At 49.5% G+C, this 24,896-nt stretch overlaps 1 protein-coding gene and 1 non-coding gene across 16 annotated transcripts in view; one reads left to right on the forward strand and one right to left on the reverse strand.

The window, feature by feature from the left end:
* The window catches only part of Mroh1 (maestro heat-like repeat family member 1), a 73,457-nt gene that overhangs the window by 23,100 nt on the left and 25,461 nt on the right, over positions 1-24,896 (forward strand). For 14 of the 15 annotated variants that reach the window (XR_005487519.2, XM_039080541.2, XM_039080551.2 and 11 more), the window contains 11 exons: positions 471-633; positions 805-903; positions 6,105-6,256; positions 6,611-6,751; positions 7,216-7,308; positions 11,881-11,959; positions 13,189-13,302; positions 18,631-18,704; positions 20,560-20,679; positions 24,227-24,334; positions 24,609-24,753. Coding sequence is in view for 14 of the 15 variants with exons in the window: in XM_039080541.2 (XP_038936469.1) it covers positions 471-633; positions 805-903; positions 6,105-6,256; positions 6,611-6,751; positions 7,216-7,308; positions 11,881-11,959; positions 13,189-13,302; positions 18,631-18,704; positions 20,560-20,679; positions 24,227-24,334; positions 24,609-24,753 (1,288 nt within the window). In the remaining variant the exon portion in view is untranslated. The remainder of the gene's footprint in view (positions 1-470; positions 634-804; positions 904-6,104; positions 6,257-6,610; positions 6,752-7,215; positions 7,309-11,880; positions 11,960-13,188; positions 13,303-18,630; positions 18,705-20,559; positions 20,680-24,226; positions 24,335-24,608; positions 24,754-24,896) is intronic. The other variant, XM_039080545.2, reaches the window with a different exon arrangement.
* LOC120093924 (U6 spliceosomal RNA) lies at positions 16,050-16,156 on the reverse strand. Its single transcript, XR_005487638.1, has one exon. It is a non-coding gene; the product is annotated as a U6 spliceosomal RNA (small nuclear RNA).

Genomic DNA, 24,896 nt, shown 5'->3' on the forward strand with positions numbered 1-24,896 from the left:
TCCTCTGTATCCCCCGAAGCAGAGAACCAGGCTCCTGAACTCTTAGGATGAGGGTAGGGAAACCATTCTCAGGCTAATGGCTGCCTGTAGCCCTCTTTTTTTTTTTTTTTTTTTTGTTTTTGTTTTTGTTTTTTGTTTTTTTTTTTTTTGTTGTTGTTCTTTTTTTCGGAGCTGGGGACCGAACCCAGGACCTTGCGCTTCCTAGGCAAGCGCTCTACCACTGAGCTAAATCCCCAACCCCTGCAGCCCTCTTCATTGCCAGACTTCACCTCACCACTCCTCCCAACCACACTTGGGGCTTCTCCTTAGGCATCAGGGCCCCTACGGCTATGCCGTGTTGTCTCTGACCTGTATTCACTAGGAATGCTGGAACACAGCAGCTTTTCTTTGTCCAACCACCCCCGAGGGCCAGGTATCTTGCTCCCTGAGAGGTTCAGGGAGAGATCAACCTGGCGACTCTTTGGGTACAGGAGCTGGACTGTGACTGGCAGCAGGCCGCAAGCAGCGTCCTGGTTGCTGTGGGGAAGCGATTCACCAACCAGGTGATGGAGGAGGTGCTGAACAGGTTCCAGCCTGGAATGCTACCACACTCCTCAGTGCTGCACACTCTCGCTAACCTCTCAATGTCCAATGGTAAGTGCCTCTGTGATTCTGCCCCCCGCCCATGTCCCTGATTAGTTCTGGGGGCCTCTGAAGATGTCCTGATCTCATACCTGAAGCTGTGGGTCCCTTCCAAGTCCTGAGGCGAGGGTAGGCAGGAAATGGGTTGGGCCTGCAGCCCCTGTGAAATACTCTCTCTTACAGCATTTGACATGGTTCCCTTCCTGCCATCCATCCTGAGTACCATGCTGCCCATGCTGGGCATGGCCAAGCAGGATGCGCTGAAGGTGGTGTTCTGCTGCGGTAAGACTGGGCACTGCCCATCCTTCATTTTCTGAACTAGGGCCCCTCTTGGGAGGCTGTGTACAAATGTGTCCTTTGTGGTAGATGCCATTGAAGTAGACGTGGGCTGTCTACTAGTAAGGTAGGGCTCAGTTGGTTAAGCCACTGCTGAGGTGAGGACCGCACTCATAAATATAACCTCTGCTCCCGTACTGCCTCTCTCTGATACACTGGGGACTTGCCCCTCTCACCCCTGAAGGGTCTTTTCAGAAGTCTCAATAGTCCTGGGGAATAGACAGAATGTTTTCTCAGAGTATTCCACTTTTATGCTACATGTTCCCAACTAGCAGAGTGACTACTCACCTGGTACCTCAGACCATATGTCCCACCGTTCTCCTGTGGTCTGTGTCTGCAGCCTTTTGCGTGCTTGCAGGGAATCATGGGAATTTTGTGGCCTGAACATGGTGTCTAGTGGTAAGTGAGGCTGTCAGTGGTAGAGGGTCTTCTGCTGGAAGGCGTAAGAACGTCACTGTGGTAGAAGTGGAGATCTGAGACCATGGGCGCTTCACCAACAATAGCATGTACCTCACAGGCAAAACTTTGGGCTTCCTCCGTCTCTAGAACTGACAGCAAGGCTGTGGTTCTGAAGCTTGGCGGAAAGGGTACATCTAGGCCTTTCTAGGTCTCAGGAGGACAGGACCCTCAAGCCTCACGTCAGGATCCTTTCTTCATGCCCAGCCCTCCCAAGAGGGGACTGTTAGAGTTCCTGGCTCTCCTGCTTTTCCCCTGCCTCTTCTCACAGCAGCAAAGTCCAGGCAGTTCCTCATCTCCTGCCACCTCTCCTCACCACCTGGTACTCCGTCTTTCTTGCTCTGCCTTCCTTAAGCCATTGTCTGTGGGGTCCTTTCTCCCTAGTGGTTTTCTGCCTGTGGTTGAGAGCAGGGCCAGGTCACAGTGGTAGAACTCCTGCTTGAGGTAGTTTGGGATGAATAGGAGATCTGTGACAGAGTAGGCCCGGTGTGGGCTTCAGTAAACACACATTGAGACCCAGAAAGTGCTAGGTATGGGTGAGGGGGCTCACCCAGGTAGAGGCTGTAGAGATTATCGAACACAGAGGAAGGAAATTATGTGCTGAGTGTATGGTATTCATGCCAAGACTAGCTGCTGCTGTTTTGTGGTTCTTCTGGGAAACATCCGGTAGGGTTGATCCTGGCCTGCAGAAAGATGCCCCCTAATTCCTGCCATGCGGCACCTCAGTCTGTAGCAGGTGGGCTGGACCAAGATGGACCCTTGTTTTATGTGAGGGTCGGGGGCACGGTCTTATGTTATACAGACTGTCTGTGACTTTGAAACTCTGATTATCCTGCTAGAATTACTGACACAGGCAACCATTGCTTGGTTTATGTGGAAATAGGGCTTGAGCCCAGAGTTTAGTGTATGGTAGGCACACTTTACTACCTGAGCTCCATCCCCAGCCGTTTTGTTTCTGGAGACAGGATCTCTGAACTTGAAATCAGTTCAGCTACCTCAGCTTCCCAATTGCTAGCATTACTGGCTAAAGGCACCAGGGCTCAGCAGGGGAACTCCTAGGGGCACTCCTACCTGCACTGCTCATACTGGGCAGTCTTTGTCTCTATTGGAGGATACAGTAGTCTGTGGCCAGAACAACCTCAGGCTGGTGGGCTCTCTGTTTTGGGCATCTGAGGCCTGGGTGGCTGAGGTTGACAGCTCTGCAGGAGCAGAAAGCGGTGAGCAACATCTAATAGGAGGCCATCCACAGAGGAGCTGATAGAACGGTGCAGAGGGGCAGGCTTGCAGCCAGCCTGGCCCGCGCCCGAAACGGTGAACAGCAAAGGCCCACCTCTGAGGAAAGTCAAGTAGAAAGATGGCAACCAAATAAACAAAGTGTGGCCTGGGGATAAAGCAGTTCGGGTAAAGAAAAGAACAACCAAAAGGACCGGAAGATAAGAGGGAGGATGAGCTCAGCAGCAAGAGCATCCATGAAGGAGCTACAGTCAAGAAGAATGAAACTAAGCTCTCCAGAAGTGCAGGGGGAGAACTGAAAAGCATCCCAGAGCAATTGGTGGTTCAGGAAACTTCTGGGGAGTATGGCAGTCCCAAGTTGTAGTAAGTAGAAAAACCAGAGAGGAAAGGGTTAGTGGGTAAGACTGCAGAGCCTGCCTTCCAGTGACAGACCCCTGGAAGAGCATATCTGAAGTCCCACGGCTCAGTAACCAGAAGACAGAACGGACAGACAGAAAGGCCAGGGCACACATGCCCTAGACACTGGTAAGGAACTGGCATGCCTGGTCTGTAGGAACGCCAGTCCACTCAGCAGTTTCCACAACTGCGATCGAAGTCTGTGCACTGGACCATAACTCTCCCGTGCCATCCGACTGTGAGGACAAAGGTTTTTCAGAGAAACAGGTCCGGGGCATGCACCTCATCCAGTCTTCCCTAGAGCAGCTGAAGGGTGTGGCACTGAGGTAGTTCAAGCTGGGACAGAGAGTGCCCCGGTGTGGCAGCCTTCTATGTGGGAAGGAGGCTAGGGCGAGTGGCCAGTGATGTCATTCTTCAAAGCTGCGGGGTGTTGGAGCTGTGTGGGTGACACCTGCAGAACCAAGCAGACACCAGTGTGAGAGGATCTCACTGCAGAGACAACAGAGCTGTCCTAGAAACATTAGTGGTTATGAGGGCCAGCTCTGAGTGCCAGGCGCAGGTACAAAAGGAGGACACACTGCTGTGGGGGCGCCTGTGGCACTTACTCAGAAGACCCAGCTGGTGGTGGCTTCCCAGGAAAAGGACATTGGCATCAGGAGAGAGGACCTCCTTCATCCTGAATATATGCAACGGATTAAAAATCAAACATCTGGAAATACGCTTACCTGTTACTTGGGAAAACATTCTTGCCCCTGAAGACCACGCTGACTGATATCCTTGGCTCTGAAGGAAGAACCTTGGGGCTGAGAGGAGCTGAGGAGTCAGATGTCTCCTGCTGCCTCCAGGCCCCTTCGGTCTCAATGTCGGCAGCCAAGAGTGGTGGGAGTTGAGCCTTTACCTACCTGAACCAAAACCCTCTGAGGCCCATCTTCAGGAAAAGGGCGGCTGAGCAGAGAGCATTTCTCCAGAGGTTCTGATGGGAGGGTTTCTCTCATCATTTCCTTTAAGTTCTGTCTTGAGAGTTTGTAGCTGTGCTGTACCCTGTGTCAGGGACGATTCAAGTTTATTTCTCTTATTGGACTAGGTGGGGGGCTGTGGCTGAGGCTCTGTGTTACAGGGGGCTGAGTTAAGGGTTGTGTCCCCTAGACAACAACCTGTGGTCAGCCAAGACTGTCCTGGGCACTGGCTGTGGGGCGGAAGTCTCAACATGAGCCTGGAACCATTGTAAGTCCACTTAGCACAGAGCAGGCTCAAAGGAGAAAAGATTTGGACTGATCCATTACAGGTTATGAGAAAAGTGAATGAAGAAATAAAAGAAGGAAGAAGGCAGAAGAGAAAAATCAAGTCCTGGGAGAGAAAAAAAGACCGAATAAAAATATAAGAAATTAAAAGTTCAAGCTGGGGGCTGGGCGGGGGGGTAGGGGGGCACACACCTTTGATCCTAGCGCTTGGATGGTAGAGACAGGCAGATCTCTTGAGTTCAAGTCTGGTACAGAACAAGTTCCAGAACAGTCTGGGAATCCTGTCTCAAAAACAAACCAAAAAAAAAAAAAAAAAAAGCTAAATTTTCTACTGAAGAGAAGTGGATCGTGTTGATAAACACACACATACACTCAGATGGGCACAGGGGAGGGAGTGAGGATGGATATCCTGGGGGTAGCAAGAGCCTTTGAGGTTCACAGGATTACGAGAGAGGGGATAGGGTGGAGCAGGTGGCAGACATGTTTGCCAGCCATCTGTCCTCATGAACGATGAGAATCCTCATACCAGAAAGTACAGCAGATCCAAAATGGTCCACGCCAACATATCGTGCCAAAACAGTGCATGCTGGGAAGTACTACCGGAAAAGCTTGAGCATCTAGAGCCATACGTCCTTCCTGTGGCTCGGAGCCTACCTTGCAGGGAATAGCATGTGTGGTAAACCCAGGCTCACGTTTGAGAGTCACGACTCTAAGGGCTAAGAAGGGTAGGAAAACTCATAAAGCTGTGGAGTGTCCCAGGCCTGTGTGAGGGGCACACACCTGCTACAAAGTAGCCACACTACACTGTTGGTCACTGGTGCACAGTAGTGGGAAGGAAGGAGGTAGGTTGAGAATCCTGTGGACAAGGCCATGTGCGTCGTGGCTGTCTACATGAAGGCTGCAGGAGCACCCTACTGTTTGTCCCTGACATGGGCTGAACCTCTGCTGTTCGAAAAGAATAGGGTCAGTTTCCAGGTTCGTTTTAATCTGAGAATTAGCATTTACAAGATGCCCGGTTTGCTGCTCTGCCTGTGTGCCAGCAGTCAGGTGGTTTGAGATTGTGACGGTAGCTTTGGCAGGATGTGAGCCCTTTATAGACTGACAGAGATTTCTGCCTCAGTGCCCACCCCTGCTCCTGTGTTCTCTCAAAACCCAGACCCAGGTCTTTGGACCTCTCATATGAATGCCCACAGCGACTCAGAGCCTCTGCTCTACCCCGCTGTGTCCCCATTCAGACCCCAGGGCATAGCCAAGGAAGGCCTGAGTAATTGTCCTGGCATCCTATGCCCATCCATCTTTCCTGTTCCTTCTTGCCCTCACACTGGGCCCCACAGCCCTTGTGGTGTATGAGCCGGGGAGAGGGTAGATACGGGGCAAGGTTATTTCAGGGACACTGGGTCAGGGTGGGTGGATTGGCACCTTTCTAGGGGCTCAGAGTGAGCATATACTTCTCCCCACTCCCTCTTGTGATAGTATTGTGGCTTCCTGGAGCTTCAGCTTGCACTCACCCTCCATTCTCTGCTTCTGTTACCCATGACTGTCCTCTCCCTGTCTCTTCTATTTTGAAGGGTTAGGACCACTCTCCTGTATGAGGCCTTGTCCTGACAGACCTGTAGTCACGCTGTTTTCACAGAAGGCCATATTCTGAGGTTTCAGGGGAGATACAGATGGGGGAGGAGGGTCTGTTTATTCTAAATATCCAGGGGTCACCATCTGGGCAGGTGCTGGACTAAGCACCATGTAGACTGCTTTGAGAGTTCATGGGCTCCTCTGGGAAGCCAGTATGATTCCTGTCAGTTGTTCACTGTGGGGCGTTGACAGCTCTTCAGCACTTCAGTGAAAGCATCCTGGAATACCTGGCCAACCTGGACCAAGCCCCAGACCCCACAGTCAGGAAGGACACCTTCGGTGCCGACATCTTTGGCGCCTATGACTTTCTTTTCCACCACTGGCTGCAGAGCCGAGATGCCAAGGTACAATTATGACCCATGAGGGGCTCCCTCCTGCTTTTGCCCTTTCTCTCTGCTTGGGTGGACCTAAGGGGAGAAAGGGGCCCAAATTCCCTGATCGTGACCGATACTTACTTAGGTGATGAAGATCCCCTACATCTAACTTGGAGTCAGCCTGTTCTAAAGCTTGGTTTTGAGGCCTGGTCATTGTAGGTCCCTATGGCAACCACTCTCTGCCCTGAGACTGTGTCCTCCTGGCCAACTTCTGACCTCTTGCCATAGTTGCCCCATAGATGCACTGGTGACTGCCAGCCATCTTCTTGCCTTTAGACACAGGGCTCAGGGCAGTAGACAGGGAGGCTTTTGCTGTCCTTTCAGCTCCGGCTTGCAGTGGTGGCGGCTCTGGGTCCCATGAGTCACCTGCTTCCCAGTGAGAGGTTGGAAGAACAGCTCCCCAAGCTCCTCCCTGCAGTACTTGGCCTCTACAAGAAGCATGCGGAGACCTTTCAGATATCTAAGGTATTTACAGGGAGGGAGGGCACAGCAACACCAGGACCCCTCAGATCAGACCCTGCAGAAGCAACCCTAACTTAAAATGTTGTGTTGGGTTATGAGGGGAATGGCTTCCTTTCTACTGTGCACTGGATAGGAGCCTGAGAACTTGCCCTCTGTCTCCCATGGTGACCCGTGACCCAGAAAACACATTTCTTTTTTTTTTTTTTTTTTTTGGTTCTTTTTTTCGGAGCTGGGGACCGAACCCAGGGCCTTGCACTTCCTAGGTAAGCGCTCTACCACTGAGCTAAAACCCCAGCCCCCAGAAAACACATTTCTTAATGTGCCCCCCAAATTCTGGGGGTGACGGTAGAGCCTCTTCACTTGGGTCTTAAAGGGCATTAGTGTTGTCCTGGGCCTCACCCTAGGGCCTCACTTCCCTCTCGTGGGGCAGAAGGTGGACTGAGCCATCTCCTCCCTGTCTTGAGCAGAGCCTGGGCCAGATTCTTGAGGCAGCCGTGAACGTGAGCAGCCGCACCCTGGAGGTTCAGCTTGAAGCCCTCCTGGTGGCTCTTCACTCTCAGGTAGGCTGGAGATGGGTCCCTGGGGTGGCGGCTCTCATGGGATGGACTTTCCAAAGTGAATTGCCCGGCAGGAGCACAGGAGCGTGATTTGGAATAGGTGCTTCAGCCACAGCTGTGGAGTGGGCTTCCTGAGCACCACATGCGTGTGGCTTCCAGGCATGAGGCGTCATCTGTGCCATACAGTGTATTAGTTTCTTTTCTCTTGCTGTGACAAAATACTATGACTAAGACACCTGGTAAAAGGAAGTGTTTAATTGGACTTAAAGTTTCAGAGAGAGTCCAGGATGGTGGGCAGGGGCGTGGTGACAGAACAGCTGGGGGCTTGCATTGTGGTCTGAAAGGAGGAGGCTGTATTGGTCAGAGTTTTCTAAAGAATCAAAACTATTTGTGTGTGTGTGTGTGTGTGTGTGTGTGTGCGTGCGCGCGTGCGTGTGAATGTGCGTCTGTCTGTCTGTCTGCCTGTCTGTCTGTGATCTATCAGCATGGCTTACAGGCTGTGATCCAAGGAGTCCAACACTGTCTGTGTCTTGACAGAAAGGCCAGGGATCCAGCAATTGCTCAGTCCATGAGATTGGGTGTCCAAGTCTGATGCTGGAGTCGGTCCCAAGGACGTGCTAGAGTGCAAGTCTTCAGTCTGCGCTGGAATTCTGAGGAAGGAGACTCTAATGCTAGTGAACGAATGCCTCAGGAATAGGAGAGAGAAACTTTCTGGTGAGACTGAGGGCAGGCAGGTAGAAAGCAAAACTCTTTTATCCGTGGCCTTTTATGTAACCTGCTACCAGAAGGCGTGGCTGGATTCAGTGCAGATCTTCCCACCTCAAATGACCTAATGAGGAAAATTCTTCATAGCCAAACCCAGCTGCTTTATATGTGTGGGTGTTTATATGTGTGGGTGTTTATATGTGTGGATGTTTATATGTGTGGGTGTTTATATGTGTGCATGTTTATATGTGTGGATGTTTATATGTGTGAGTGTTTATATATGGGTGTTTATATGTGTGGGTGTTTATATGTGTGGGTGTCTATATGTGTGGATGTTTATATGTGTGGGTGTTTATATGTGTGCATGTTTATATGTGTGGATCTTTATATGTGTGCATGTTTATATGTGTGGATGTTTATATGTGTGGGTGTTTATATGTGTGCATATTTATATGTGTGGATGTCTATATGTGTGGATGTTTATATGTATGGATGGTTTATATATATATGAATGTTTTATGTGAAGTTTATATGTATGTATGGTTATATGTATGGATGTTTATATGTATGGACATTTTGTCTGCATGCATACTGCACCACGAGTGCCTGTGGAGGCCAGAAGAGAATGTCAGATCCCTGAGACCTGGAGTTACAGATGGCTGTGAGTTGCCATGTGGGTGCTGGGAATTGAACCGAGGTCCTTTGGAAGAGCAGCCATCTCTCAATGCTGAGCCATCTCCAGTCATAGTTGCTTAGGTTTTACTTGGCTCCAGATGTAGTTAAGTAGACAGCCGAGATGATGGGCCATCACAAAGGCAGAGAGAGCTAACTGGAAATGGTGTGAGTGTTTTGAAACCTCACAGCCCACCCTCAGAGACAATACTTGATCCAACAAGGCCACACCTCCTAATCCTTCCCAAACAGTTCCACCAACTAGGCCACACCTCCTAATCCTTCCCAAACAGTTCCACCAACTAGGCCACACCTCCTAATCCTTCCCAAACAGTTCCACCAACTGGGAAGTAAAGCATATGAGCCAGTGGGGAGTAGTCTCATTCAAATCCCTGCTTACAGGAACTCCTGGATAGGGGCAGCAGGCATGGGCACTCCGAGGATAGAGTGTGGCACTGAGCGTTGGCCCAGGAGGTCCTGAGGAGTTTTAGCATGGCCACTGAATGGTAGTGGTAAGCAGAGGCCTGAGGCTGCCTGGTCACCTCAGGAACCGATCAAGAGAGGAGAGACATGGGGTGTCCTGAGACACAAGACTCTACTGCAGGAGAGATCATCTGGCTGGGCATCTTCCCTGTGGGCCAGGAAGATGGAGAAAGCTGCTGAACACAGTGTGCCCCAGCAAGGGAGTACGAATCTGTGGAACTTTGTGGTTCAGAGTAGGAAGACGGAAGTGGCCTTGGTGGATCTCAAGGAGACTTTCTTCCTTTTTTCTTTTTCTTTTTTTTTTTTCTTTTTTTCGGAGCTGGGGACCAAACCCAGGGCCTTGCGCTCGCTAGGCAAGCGCTCTACCACTGAGCTAAATCCCCAACCCCTCAAGGAGACTTTCTTAAAAAAAAAAAAAAATCATTGCTGGGTGTGGTTGCACACACCTTTAATCTCAGCATTTGAGAGGCAGAGTCGAGCAGGTCTGTGAGTTCGAGGCCAGCTTGGTCTACAGAGTGAGTTCCAGGATAGCCAAGGCTGCACAGAGAAGCCCTGTCTTGACAAACAAACAACAAAAAAAAAAACACCACAACAGAACCATGCATTTTGCAGGAAAATGGACAAATCTTCCTTTGTTAAAAAGTTTATTGTGGGGTTGGAGAGGTGGCTCAGTGGTTAAGAGTACCGACTGGGGGTTGGAGATTTAGCTTAGTGGTAGAGCGCTTGCCTAGGAAGCGCAAGGCCCTGGGTTCGGTCCCCAGCTCCGAAAAAAAAAAAAAAAAAAAGAGTACCGACTGCTCTTCCAGAGGTCCTGAGTTCAAATCCCAGCAACCACATGGTGGCTCACAACCATCCGCAATGGGATCCGATGCCCTCTTCTGGTGTGTCTGAAGATAGCTACAGTGTGCTCTCATACATGAAATAAATAAATCTTTAAAAAAAAGTTTATTGTGTGTGTTTTGAATGAAAACAGAAACTTTTTCTTGGTGTAGTTTGAACAAGAGCAAATCCAAGTTTGAATTCTCTACTTTTTTTTCCCCCGTGTCGTCTATCTATTTGAGTGTCTGTGCTTACTGGCCTACCTGCTGTGTGTGTTTGATATGACCCTGACACCTTTGGTTTTGCCTCTCTGGTGTGTGTTTCTGCTCTGTGTCTGTCCCCAATAAAGTTCTTTGCTCTGTATTTATTAAACAGCAGAAAAAATAGTGTGGGGGGAGGGTCAAAGGACTTTTCTTTTTACAGAAATCTTTGACAGTTTTACAAGGGAAGAAGAAGTTACTGACACTGACTAGCACCCAAACCACACAGATGTTGTCAGCCTATATCCACATGTCACTTTCTGTGTTTTTTGTTTTGTTTAAGATTACTGTCAACCTGTTGACAGCTCTCAACAAATGATTACCACAAGATAACATTATTCTGGGTCAGGGTCTGGGAAGAGTATATAGCTTAATATTAAAGCTGTATGTTATCTTGGGTTGTAAAAGCTGATGACAGGAAATCCAAGGTGGTAAGGTTGGTCACATTGTTCTCGTAAAGGCAGGTTAAACAGGCTGAGTATAGTTCATTGATCACAGTGTTTTGTTTTTGTAATGAGTATGAGTGTTTAAAACATTTTTTTTTGGAGCTGGGGACTGAACCCAGAGCCTTGCGCTTGCTAGGCAAGAGCTCTACCACTGAGCTAAATCCCCAACTAAAACATTTTTAAGATTTATATATTTTATTTTTTGTTTATGAGTGTTTTTGCCTGCATGTATGTCTGTGCCAGATATGTGCAGTACCCATGGTGACCAGGAGAGGGCGCTGAGTCCCATTAGACTAGAGTTACAGTAAGCCACTGTTTGGGTGCTGGGAATTAAATTTTGGTTTTCTGGAAGAGTCACTATAGCCCTTAACTTTTGAGCTGTTTTTCTAACCCCTAAGCACATAGTCTTAAATGATCTCAAGGCATGTGAATGACTTGGCTGCATACCCTGGCAAGAGTTTAATCTCTTTGGAGGCAAGAGATAATTCAAGAAACAAACAAAAAACCATCATGCTCCCCCCTCACTCCCTCCTTCCTTTCTTCCTCCCTCCTTTCCTTCCTCTCTTTCCTTCCTTTTGTGAATGAATGAATGCTTTATTCTAGAAATGGCTGGTGTTCAGCAACTTTTCCAATCACCTGGAGTTTGTTCTATTGCTGATAGAAGCCCGGATCTGTTTCCTTGAGACCCAAGGGTCAGTTACAGCCTCATGGTTCAGTGGTTAAGATAGTTGTTGCTCTTGAAGACTGACCTGGGTTTGATTCCTAGTACCCACCCCCATGGCAGCTCACAACTGTCTAAGGGGATTTCACACCCACTTCAAGTCTGCTGCAACTCTAGTTATAGTTGTAAACTGAGCTGGGTGCTGAGAATTGAACCCAGGACCTCTGGAAGAACAGCTAGACCTCTTAACCACTGAGCCATCTCTCCAGTCTCCCTTTAAAAAAAAAAATTTTTTTGGTTCTTTTTTTTGGAGCTGGGGACCGAACCCAGGGCCTTGCGCTTCCTAGGCAAGCGCTCTACCACTGAACTAAATCCCCAACCCTAAAATTTTTTTAAAAAACAAAAACAGCAACAACAAAATACCTTTCCAGTGCCCCCAGGTGAGGTAGAGCCACCCACCTGCTGCACAGCGGGACCTTGACATGACAGCGAGTCTGTCACCTAACCACTGTCCTGTCTCCCGGAGCAGATCTGTGTGCCTGTGGAGTCTTCCAGCCCCCTGGTGATGAACAGCCAGAAGGAGGTGCTTCGCTGCTTCACGGTGCTGGGTGAGTGGAGGCTCTGGTGCTGTCTTCTGTGTAAGGAAGCCTCAGAGGACGTATCTGAGCCGAGAATAATAATAATAATAATAATAATAATAATAATAATAATAATAATAATAATAATAACTATAATGATAACTATTATCATTTATTAAAAACAACACAAAACCAAGAGGCTCTCACTGTCCTTTTAGCTCAGCTGGCCTTGAGTTCATGATCCTTCTGCCTCAGGCTCCCAAATGCCAGAATTACAGTCATGGGCATCAAGCCTGGTCAGCTGACCTCTTTGAGGAGGGTAATGGCTTCTTGACCCAGGCTGAGGAGGGGTTAACTCCAAGGTCAGTAACCACTGGCCTCTAGCAGAGTCTTGGTCTTGGTTACAGCCCGCAAGAACCTGATCTTCATTGAAATGTGTGTTATAGTTCTGCTTCTCTCCACTAGAGGCTTCTGTCTCCCATTTCACACATCCCTTCCTCATCCACAGCCTACTGATTCGCATCCCTGCACATGGCTGCCTGACTGTCCATCAGGCTGGCCCTACCTGACCCTCCAGTTACAGCATCTTTCAGTGTGTCTTCTGGAGCCTAGTGGTCTAGATCAGTCAGAGCCTGGTCTACCAGATCTGTCCCTGGTGCCTGTATCCTGTCTCAGCCTGCTTGCTAGCTTGAGGTCAGGCAGAGGCTTGTGACTTGGCATCAGCACCCACCTAGGGCTTGGAGGGAGGGAAGGCCAGGAGACTGGTTCAGCTGGCCCAGAGTATCGGGGGAAGGAAGGCCAATTTTACTGTCCTTGACACTGGTTCACAAAGGTGAGAGAACTCACCAAGGTAATTTCCAAAAACTTCCCATTGGCAGTGATAGAGGTCCAGGTTAGAGGTCTGTCTCTGAGGGGTCCCTTGTGGCTCATCATGAATTAAGTTGGAATGAGCCCACAGGTCCTGGTGACCTCAAATCTGTGTCTCACATGGGGTGCCAGCTCTTTGTTGTTAGAGTTCCCTGTGTTAGTCTGTCCCTTCACTTTATACAGTCACTCAAAGAGAACACTTGGGAGATTGATGACCGGGGAGTTTAGGCTCCCATATCCCCCAGAGTGTTTTGCCTTCCCTGTCCTGGGAAGCTCCAGCAACAGAATGACCAAGGTGAACAGACCCAGTCCTGGCGGGCTCAGGGTGCAGGTGTGGAGCAAGGAGCAGAACCTGTTAGACAGTAGTATCCGATGCCCGTGTCGCCCCACAGCCTGCTGCTCTCCCGACCGTCTGCTGGCCTTCTTACTGCCCAGGCTGGACACCAACAACGAGAGGCTCCGCGTGGGTACACTGCAAATCCTGAGACACATCGTCAACTCGGCTGGTGAGTGTCCCCTGTGCCTGCAGGCTGGCCCCCTGTCCATGCGTGTGGACGCTGGCCACCTGTGGCATGGCTACTGTGCGATAGGACCAGGGAGATGTCCATCGTTTGGATGAACATAGCATCCCAGTTGGGATTGTTTTTAGTGGTATATTTGTTTTTGGTGGTCTTCACAGTTGAACTGTGTTTTAGTCAATGCCGCGATAAGACATCCCGACCGAGGTAACTTACCAGAAGAGGAGGTTCATTCGGAGGTGGGGGACGATGAAGAGCAAGTGCTCATGGGTAGATATTTGATAACTGGGAGTGGCCTGGGCTTTAGAAGCCCCAAAGCCTGCCCCCAGTGACTCACCTCTTTCAACTAATCACATCTAATCATCCCCAAACTTTTCCACTAACTGGGAGCTAAGCATGCAAATATATGAGCCTATTGGGCCATTCCCATCCAAACATGGCAGATTTAAAACTTGGGGTTCCACACATGCTGGGCAAGTGTTCTACCTTTGAGCAGCACTTTCAGCCCCCAGTTTCCTGCTTTTAAGGGAGACTTGTTTGATTAGCAATAAGTTTCATAAAGGTAATTATAGTTGTACACGTGGGTTTATGGTTTGGTGAATTCCATTCATGCTCTGTCAGAGGTCAGGAAAGGACGACCAGGGGTCACATTGGGTAGCATTAGATATGGAGTTCAGAAAGGTACTGCCTGGGGCTCTTCCTGGCAGTGGTTTAAGGCACCAGAAGTAGACTCTCGGTTGCATTTTTTTAGAGTGTATGTGCACTCGCGCGCGCGCGCGCGCGCACACACACACACACACACACACATACATACATCAGCACATGTGTGTTTACATTTGAGAATTCACCAATGGATTGGAATCCAGGTGAAAGGACACGTGAATTGTGAAAGGGTGTATAAAAAGTAAGTTATTTTTCTAGTCCCAACTCTGTTTGGTTGTTTTTTTGTTTGGTTGTTTTGTTGGTGGTGGTGGTTTTGACATGGCTTCAGTATGGCCATTCTAACTGTGGAGAAGTTCACTGAGGTGTACAACATTCAGGACTGGACAAGTGATGTTTGACTGGATACCTTAAAATTAATTAATTAATTAATTTATAGTCCTGACTGTCTGAGATCTCTCTGTAGATGATGGTGCCCAGGGGCCATTGCCAGTCAGGAACGGTAGCTTCCTGCACAAGAAGGTGTTGCTGTTGTGCACGTTGTATAAGGAAAGAGAAATTGCACAGTGTGGAACATCTTGTATCTGGGCTTATTTTTCTGTGAAATCCATAGTGCGTTAATCTCCAAGGTACTCATTTGTTAGCAAGGGATAAGTGGATTCTTCGGTTTCCTACTCTAATGAAGACCGCTGCTGTTTGTCTTTTCCCTGTGCACGCTTAGGGGCTGTGTGTCTGGGAGCAGAGTTACAGGTTGTAGGTATGCATTTGCCCTAATACATTCTGTTTTTCCAAGATACCTAATGAAGCCAGTCCTTTGCATCCTGGCCAGAGTAACTTGTTTTGCAGCAAGCCACTATTTAGCTGTTATACGTTCCAGACTGACAAAACAAACCATCTTCCCCAAGGTTGCCCAAATCAGTAAAATCCCGAGACGGGTAGGGACGGAGCACAGACATACTTTTTCTGTGCCTTATGTTGTCCCTTTTAACACTAGGGAGCGCTCTCAACTCAGGTTTACATCATGTCTGTGGACTTCATCCTGTAAGATAGGAACAGGACAGTAACTCAGGAACAGAAAGCTGACCGTCATCCGCTGATCCCTGAGAAACCCGAAACCCTAGGAATCTCAGAGAGTCTCAGCTAGGATACAGGGGATACGGGTTAATTTTAAATTTCTTAGCCTTATGAGTCACACCTCCAGATTCCAGAGGCTAGCGATGCTTAATTTGTTTTTTGTTTTTGCTTTTGTGTTTTTGAGACAGGGAATTCACTAAGTACAGCAGGCTGACCTTGAGCTCATAGAGATCTGCCTCTCCAGTGCTGGGATCGGAGGCTTGCAACCACCCACTGTGCCTTTGAAGATTTTGCTTTTTTGGTTTTAATTCTTTTATGTGTGGGGGTGTTTTGTGTGCATGTATGTCTGCGTGGCACTTGCATATCTGATGCCTATATCAGAGTGTGTCTGATACTCTGGAACTGGAATTACAGATGGTAGTGAGCTGACATGTGGGTACTGGGAATCGAACCCTAGTGCTTTTTTTTTTTTTTTTAAGATTCATTATATTATATATAAGTACACTGTAGCTATCTTCAGACACACCAGAAGAGGGCATCAGATCTCATTACAGATGGCTGTGAGCCACCATGAGGTTGCTGGGATTTGAACTCAGGACCTCTGGAAGCCAGTGCTCTTAACCACTGAGCCATCTCTCCAGTCCCCACCTCAGTTTTAAGGTCATGACTATTCTTCAACATCTTCTAAATACTGCACGATTTGCCTTGGGGCAGATTTAGAATCTCTGTTGTCTGAGCTTTTACAGACCTCTCCTTTTTCTGTATTTTATGTTATTTCTGCCAAGATTCTGAACAGCTTTGTTGTGGGGGCTCCAGAGGGGGCAGAGGTTGTTTTGAACACACTAGCTTCCTGTGTCAGCCTCCTCAGCTGTCTTGGTGTCACGATCCTCCCGCTTCCTCCGGAGCATTGGGGTTACAGGTGTGTATCACATCCAGTGATAGCCATTCATAATACCATGTAAAATCTATCACAAAAGGTGAAATCCACTGTACAGACATACAAACATACAGCACGGCTCACAAATTTAAGTGTTCTCATTGCACAGGGGCCAGGCTAGTGTTCTGGGCATCATTCCAGTGTTAGTGTCTGTGCTTCGGAGCCAAGCACTTAGTGGCTGTTTTCAATCTTAAGTGTTAGGAGATAAGTCTGGTGGGGGCACACACCTTTAATCCCAACACTGGGAGGCAGAGGCAGGCAGACTTCGGAGTTCAAGGTTAGCCTGGTCTACAGAGTGAGTTCCAGGACAGCCAGGGAATACACAGAGAAACCCTATATTAACAAACAAACAAACAAACAAACAAACAAACACAGAGAAACCCTATATTAACAAACAAACAAACAAACAAACACACACACACATACACACACACTCACACACACACATACACACATACACACACACTCACACACACATACACACATACACACACACACTCACACACAGACATACACACACACTCACACACACTCTCACACACACACTCACACACACACTCACACACACACTCACACACTCACACACACATACACACATACACACTCACACACACTCACACACACTAACACACACACTCACTCACACACACATACACACACACACTCACACACACTCACACACATACACACATACACACTCACACACATATACACACTCACACACTCACACACACTCACACACACTCACACACACTAACACACACACTCACTCACACTCACACACACATACACACATACACACTCACACACATACACATATACACACTCACACACTCACACACACTCACACACACTCACACACTCACACACACACTCACACACACATACACACTCACACACACATACACATATACACACACTCACACACACACACACTCACACACATATACACACGCATTAGGCATAAAAGGTTATGTTGCTGGTTCTCAGCAAGAAGGAGCCCGCAGAGCAGCAGCAGCTCGTCTGGATCGTGTGTGAAACACCCAGACTTCAAGCAGACTGGTGACTGACAACCAGTTCAATCACAGCACCACTGGCGCGACTTCCCCAGAATCTGAGCCACTTTTCTCTGTACTGCCTCAGCCACCAACCAGTTAGCTTTTTAAAATGCTGTGCTTAAGTCACATTCCTTTAATTACTCAGTTTCCTTATTATGGGTATGTGAGTGCCCATCACATCACGGGGGCATCAGAGGACAGCTTTCAAGAACTGGCTCTCTCCTTCTACCGTGTTGGTCCCAGGCATGGAGCTCACCTACCAGTCTTGATGGCAAGCACCTCCACTCACTGAGCTACTGGCTGCACCCCCACCTTAGCTTTTTATCTTTTTCTTTTTCATCTATTTTCAATTATAGCTGTGTATGTCGGCCTGTGGGGATGTACACATGAGTAAGTGCCCACAAAGACCAGAGATGCCTGACTTCCCTGGAGCTGGCTGGGAGCCACCTGATGTGGGGTTTGGGAAATGAACTCATTCCTCCGGAAGAACAGTATTTGCTCTTAACCACTGAGCCATCCCTCCAGCACCCCATATCCACTGAGCCATCCCTCCAGCACCCCATAACCACTGAGCCATCCCTCCAGCACCCCATATCCACTGAGCCGTCCCTCCAGCACCCCATATCCACTGAGCCATCCCTCCATCACCCCATAACCACTGAGCCATCCCTCCAGCACCCCATATCCACTGAGCCATCCCTCCAGCACCCCATATCCACTGAGCCATCCCTCCAGCACCCCATATCCACTGAGCCATCCCTCCAGCACCCCATAACCACTGAGCCATCCCTCCAGCACCTCCCATCCCCTTTAAATTCATCATCCTGTTCATCGTTTGCTTAGGCCATGGGTTGAGAAATGAACCTTGATTGTGTATCCAAAATCTGTACGCCACCATGATGTAATACTTCATAGGAAAGAGGGATGGGATTTGGAGAAGACACAATCTGAGCAGAATTTGAATTCTGTTCCTAGTGGCCTCAGTATTCTACACTGCGGCTGCCCCCGAGGTGCTGGTTTGGGCCCCACACAGCACCTCCTCTACCCCTTACTGGTACTGTGCCTTCATGATGGCCTCTCCTGAGTGAGCCAGAGGATGTTCTTTACGTGTGGTAAGGCGAGCTTAATTGGTAGGGAGGGCTGAGCATGCAGTAAAAACTCACAGATCTGGGCGCTCTCAGAGTCAGGCACCACTCAGCAGTGGGCAGAAGATAGGACAGATGCCTCAGCTCTCTTCGTCCGGGGCTCCTGTTTAAGGCATTTCCCTGGTCCCTTCAATCTGCAGTGAACTGCTCTGTGCCTCCCCTAGCCTTGCAAGGTTTCCACCCAGAACACTGCTTCAGCCTCCCAGGATTAGAGAGCGTAGTAGTTCTTCATGCACAAGGACCCTACAGAGGATTCAAAATCTCTCTTAGCTTTTGAATTAGGTATAATGTTATTTGGGGAATTGTTTTTCTCCTTCAGAGCAGTGGGCTTGTGCCCATTTCTCCTTCTACATGAGGACCAAGTGAGGCCAGATCCTTTGAGGCCTGGACTTGAAGGTAGATGTGGATAGGATGACCGAGCAGTCTTGGTTGTTTCTTGCAGCCGCTCAGATGGAGATTAAGAAGCCCTTTATCCTCTCTTCCATGAGGCTGCCTCTCCTGGACACCAACGATAAGGTAAAGGTGGAGTTAGCCTGGAGCATCGTTGGGATAGACCGGGCTGTTTGGCTTGTCACGAGCAGCCAACAGAAGAGGGGCCAGAGCACTGTCGGTTCCTATCCTAGCAGTCTCTAGGCGCCAGCAGTCAGAGAGAGACCACCCTTTCACACTGTCTTAGTGAACCATTAACGAGCCTAAGCCACCTGAGGGCTGGTGCCTGTCATAGGCCCAGTGCCCCAGCGTTCATGAGAAGGGTTCAGAGAACGCAGGCAGCAGGTACACTCACTACTTTAATCTCAGGAATGGCTTAAGTCTGCTGGGGAGCTGAGCACTTGGGAGCCCGAGATAGGAATTCCTGGCTATCCTGGGCTACTAACTAGACCTTATCTCAACAGCAATCATCTGGGAAAGAGCCCTTGGGACAGGGTTGATACCATGTGGCCTGTAGGTCCCCACCTGAGTTCTAGCCTTTGACTGAGGGAGATGACCCTGGTCCCAGATCATGGCACACTCTTTCCAAGTAGGATATCCCAAGGCTTCCAGGAGCCCAGGAAACAGGTTAGACTGCTGTTTGGGCAAGGTCGGCCTCCCTAGCCTTCTGAGCACTACTGTGTGAGCAGGCCCGGCTGACTCAGAGGCAGCAGGACCCGAACCCCTCCTGAGAGCATGGCAACATCTGTGCTGGCTTGGCAGCTTCCAGGGACCGCCTGTGTCCTACTGTTCCTTCTTCAGGAGCTGCTGACACAAACGCAAATCCCAGCCTCCTGACCTGTACACTCCCTCACTGTGGGTCCAAACAATGAGACGTTAGAAGTACGGAGTGAGCACATGCATGCTCAGCCTGGGCAGATGGCCACCAGCCCAGGCCCACCCGTTCCCATAGCCACATTAGATGACCAGGTGTGGGGATATCAGGAGAGAATCTCAGGACGCTTCCTTGAGCTTCCCTGGGGCAGCTGTGCTGGATGTGACATTCCAGGAAGCAGAAGCTTCTCAGGCTCCTGGGAGACTTGTGCAAGCTAAGGCTGGGGTCAAAGGCCAGATCTGTTAGGGTCAGTGCGCTGGAGGACACACTGGCTCTGAGTAAATGTTGCTGATTTGGGCTTATCAGGTTGGCCATGCAACCTCAGGACTAGGAATGCTTGGGCGATGGATAAAGGTCTGGGAAACATTGCCTGGGGGACGGTCTAACACCCAGGTCCATAATGTATCCTAGGAAACATGGGTGTCACCCAAGGAGCCAGTCCTGATGGAGACCAGTCCTATAGCTTGGGTCCAGATGAGCAGTGCAGATGGGACCGCTCTGTTATGCACCTAGATAGTGGGTGGGAGGTAAAGCCGGAGGTCAGGGTTCTTGGGAAAAGCCCATAGAGGATGCGATTGGTGAGATGGGTGACTTCTGAGGCCTTCCCTTGTAGAGCTGCACGTGTCACTAGTGACCAAAGGGCTGAGAGCTGAGAGCTGAGCAAGCGTCCAGGTGTTAGGTCCTGCAGCAGTTGTGGGTACAGCTGTGGGCGTGGATGTATAAACCGATGTGTGTGAGTGCAGGTGCAGGCACTGCTGTGGGTACAGGTGTGGTGTAGGTGTACACACTAATGTGTGTGTGTGTACACACTGATGTGTGTGAGTGCAGGTGCAGGCGCTGCTGTGGGTACAGGTGTGGTGTAGGTGTACACACTGATGTGTGTGTGTGTACACACTGATGTGTGTGAGTGCAGGTGCAGGCGCTGCTGTGGGTACAGGTGTGGTGTAGGTGTATGTGGGCATGGGTATGGTGCTGATACAGCTGTGGGTGCAGGTGTGGGTGCAGATGTAGCACAGGAGCAGATGTGGCTCCTGTGGCCCTTCCTGACCTTCTCGTGGTTCTGGGCAGGTGAAACGGGCCGTGGTGCAGGTGATCAGTGCCATGGCCCACCATGGCTACTTGGAGCAGCCTGGAGGTGAGGTGATGGTTGAATACATTGTGCAGCAGTGTGCTCTGCCCGCCGAGGAGGTAAGGACCCAGCTGTCTCTGCAGTCTGTTGGGTGTCAGGCTCTTCAGCCTGCGTTTCTCTTGAGTGCTGTTAGCCCTGGTTACCAAGAGCATCTGGCCTGACAGCAGGTGGTTGTATGGGTTGTGTGGGCTGAGGGTCCCTTTGGTTTCTGAGTCAGGGTCTCTGCATCTTGTGAGACACCCAACTCAAGCAGAGGCAGAAGACAGAAACTGACTTTCTTCTGTTTAAAGTTACCAAACGCCGATTTCTTTTGAAGGAGAGCAAGGTAGACTGTAAGTAGGGGTGAGTGGAGCTAACTGGCATCAGGCTTGCTTAGTCTGCCCTGGGCACTGGGTTCATTAGTACAGAAATGAGTGCCAGTGGAGTGGGCAGCCTGGTCAAACAGAGTAGTGAGTGTGCCAGTTCTCTTGGAATGAGAAAAGCAAAGATTGTCCTAAGGTTAGCTCTGAATCCAACCATGCAACCATGGTAACCATGACCAAGGCAACTTATAGAAGGAAGTGTTTGTTCAGGCGTCTGGTTCCAGAGGGATGAGAGTCCCTCATGATGGAGACATAGCAGCAAGTAGCTGGCATGGCAGGAACAGAAGTCTGAGTGTTCACATCTTCAAATGCACGTACGCAGCAGAGACAACAGAAAGTGGGCAAGCCCACTCAAAGCCTGCCCCAGTGACGTCCTTCCTCCTGCCAGGCTCCGTCTCCTAAAGATCCCACAACTTCCCCCAGACAACACTACTAACTGGGGACCAAGTGTTCAAATATCCAAGCCTACTGGTAACCTTTCTCCCTCAAACCACCACGAGTGGTCTTCTTGTGCTTCTGTCAGTGAGCCATATGCAGTGCCTCAGACAGGACTTCTGTGTGTATCATTGAAAATTAGATTTCTTTTTTATATGTATGAATACTTGCCTGCATGTATGTATACACATCACATGTATGCTTGGTGCCTACATAGACCAGAAAGAGGAGTGAATTCCTGGAACTGGAGATAAAGATGGTTGTGAGCCACCATGTGGGTGCTAGGAATCAAACCAGGTCCTCTGTAAGAGCAGTGTTCTGGTTTGCTGTCCCATCTTTTGAACCATGCTTTATTCTTTGAGAAGTTCATATAAGGTGCATTGCTCATATTTACCTCCTACCCTTCTAACTCCTCTCTGATCTACCTTCTCTTTCTTATAGGATCACATTTACTGGTGTGTGTGTGTGTGTGTGTGTGTGTGTGTGTGTGTGTGTGCTCACACATGTCACAGCACATATATGAAGCCCAGAGGACAACATACGGGAGTTGATTGTCTCCACCATGTGGGTCTCTGGGATAGAACTCAGGGTATCAGGCTTGATGGTCAACTCACTGAGCCATCTTGAAGGCCCATCCTGCATTTGTCTTAAAGGTCATGACATTGTCTGGAGGTCATGGGTAACAGCCCACCTTTGGTGGAAGCCTGGCCCCAGGTCAATTCCTTTTTTAAAAAAAAAGGGGGTGGGGGCTGGGGATTTAGCTCAGTGGTTAGAGCCCTTACCTAGGAAGCGCAAGGCCCTGGGTTCGGTCCCCAGCTCCGGAAAAAAAAAAAGAACCAAAAAATAAAAAGGTGGTGAGAGAGAGAGAGACAGAGACTGTATGTGTGTGTGTGTGTGTGTGTGTGTGTGTGTAAGAGAATGAGTGTTAGTTAGAGTTGGTGTGCTTGTGAATTGCTCAGCATTGGTTGTGGGAACCAGTCGTAGATCTTCTGCAAGAGCAGCATACGTTCTTAACCACTGAGCTGTCTCTCTAGCCTCTAATCTTCTTGACATCTTATTTATTTGTGTGTGTGTATAGATGTGTGTAGGCGCACATACTAGTGTACTTGTGGAAGTTGGGACAGCCTATGGGAGATGTTTTCCTTCTCCAATCATGCGGGTTCCAGAAAGTGCTCTCACACCTTTGCCTGTCAGGTGCCTCCTTTGACCTCTGATCTTCACAGGAGCTTGTAGTTATTAGACAAGAGCTGAAGAAGGCCATATCCTCTGTTTCAGTCTTTAGTCCCAATAATTTGCTATTTGAAGTTTTTTGTTTTTTTTTAATATTGGAAAAGTTGGATAGACTCCCCTAGTAGGTGCTGTAAATCTGTTGTTGTTGAAATGCCAGATTTGGTTGATAATCCATGGGAGGCCTGCCTTGTCTGAAGAGGAACGGAGGAGCAGCGGATGGGGAGTGGGATGGGGACTGGGAAGGGAGGAGAAGCTGCATTCTGAATGGAATATATGAGAAGAATTTTTTAAAGATGTATTTATTTATTTTATGAATATGAGTACACTGTAGCTGTCTTCAGACACACCAGAAGGGGGCATCAGATCTCATTACAGACGGTTGTGAGCCACCATGTGGTTGCTGGAATTTGAACTCAGGTCCTCTGGAAGAATAGTCTGAGCTCTTAACCACTGAGTCATCTCTCCAGCCTGAGAGAAGAATTTTTTAAAAGTCTATATTAGGGGTTGGGGGTTTAGCTCAGCGGTAGAGCGCTTGTCTAGCGAGCGCAAGGCCCTGGGTTCGGTCCCCAGCTCCGGAAAAAAAAGAAAAAAGAGAAAAAAAAAGTCTATATTCTACCTCCTCCCCTCGAATTAAAAATACTTACTTAATTTATGCACAAGTATGTGTGGATGGAGAAACCTTTTGGAGGTCAGAGGACAATTTGTGGGAGCTGGTTCTCTCCTTCCACCATGTAAATTCTGGGGCTCTAGCCCAGGTTACCAGGCTTGACAGCAAATCAAGGCTCTTTGGAGTCAGTAGCTTACTTATAGCAGACAAGAGCAGAGGCGGAGACGGACAGAGGGAGGGAGGGGAAGAGAGGTGTGTGTGTGTGTGTGTGTGTGTGTGTGTGTGTGTGTGTGTGTGTGTGTGTGTGTGTGCGCACAGGCATACACATGCCATGGACTACATTAGAGCTTAGAGGACAACTTTTAGGTCTCTCCTTGGGCCATTGGATTGGGAAATCAAACCCAACTTGCCAGTCTCACACAGAAAGCACTTACCGAGCCATCCCACCAGCTTTTTTTGAGTGATTTTGGTGTGCTTGCCTGTGGGAGCCGACAGACATGCTCTCAGGGGCAGGGTTGGTGAGTCTGCCAGCCTTCCCCGCCTCATGCTGACCCTGGTGTGAAGTCGTCCATCTATGCTCTCCCGTCTCATGCCAACCCTAGTGTGGACAGTCGTCTGTCTGTGCTCTCCCGTCTCGTGCTGATCTTGGTGTGGACAGTTGTCCATCTATGCTCTCCCCGCCTCATGCTGACCCTGGTGTGAAGTTGTCCATCTATGCTCTCCTGTCTCATGCTGACCCTGGTGTGAAGTTGTCCATCTATGCTCTCCTGTCTCATGCTGACTGTGGTGTGAGCAGTCGTCCATCTATGCTCTCCCGTCTCATGCTGACCCTGGTGTGGACAGTCGTCCGTCTATGCTCTCCCGTCTCGTGCTGACCCTGGTGTGGACAGTCGTCTGTCTGTGCTCTCCCGTCTCGTGCTGATCTTGGTGTGGACAGTTGTCCATCTATGCTCTCCCTTGCCTCTTCCCCAGCCTCAGAAGCCCGGCCCCGATGGGGAGGATCTGGCAGCAGATAGTGTGCGGGCAGTCAGTATCCGCACCCTCTACCTAGTCAGCACCACCGTGGACAGGATGAACAGCGTGAGTGTGCATGTCTTTGACCTGAGACGGGCTGTCTGAGCTTTCCCTTTCTGAGATATCCTGCCCTCCCTGTCCCTGACCTAGAGTGGAGAGTGTGGCCTCCAGAGGACAGGGGCTGGGCAATGCTCAGGATCTCTCAGCAATGGCCGACTGTCTTAGCATGGGCCCCTCTAAAGCTACCCTGCTCCTGTGTAGCTGTAGAGATCAAGTTCTGTCTCCTGGAGGCCGTGCCCACCTGCCTACAGTCCACAGACCGTGGCCCTCTGTCCTTCAGGTTCTCTGGCCCTACCTCCTCGAGTTCCTCACCCCGGTGCGCTTCACTGGGGCCCTCACCCCACTCTGCAGGAGCCTTGTGCATTTAGCCCTGAAGAGGCAGGAGGCAGGGGCAGATGATTTCCTCATCCAGTACAACGCAAATGGTGTGGAGGCCTAACCACCGTGCCCCTGGCTGACCCCACCGACGCTGTGACCTTATGCCTTATCCTCACTCAGCTCTCTGCCCTTGTCCCGCACCACCCCTACTGCTGATCCCCCACCCCCACCCTAACCCCACCCCCGCTTC

This window comes from Rattus norvegicus, chromosome 7 (genome assembly GCF_036323735.1).
Source record: "Rattus norvegicus strain BN/NHsdMcwi chromosome 7, GRCr8, whole genome shotgun sequence".
In the NCBI taxonomy this organism is placed as follows: Eukaryota; Metazoa; Chordata; class Mammalia; order Rodentia; family Muridae; genus Rattus; species Rattus norvegicus.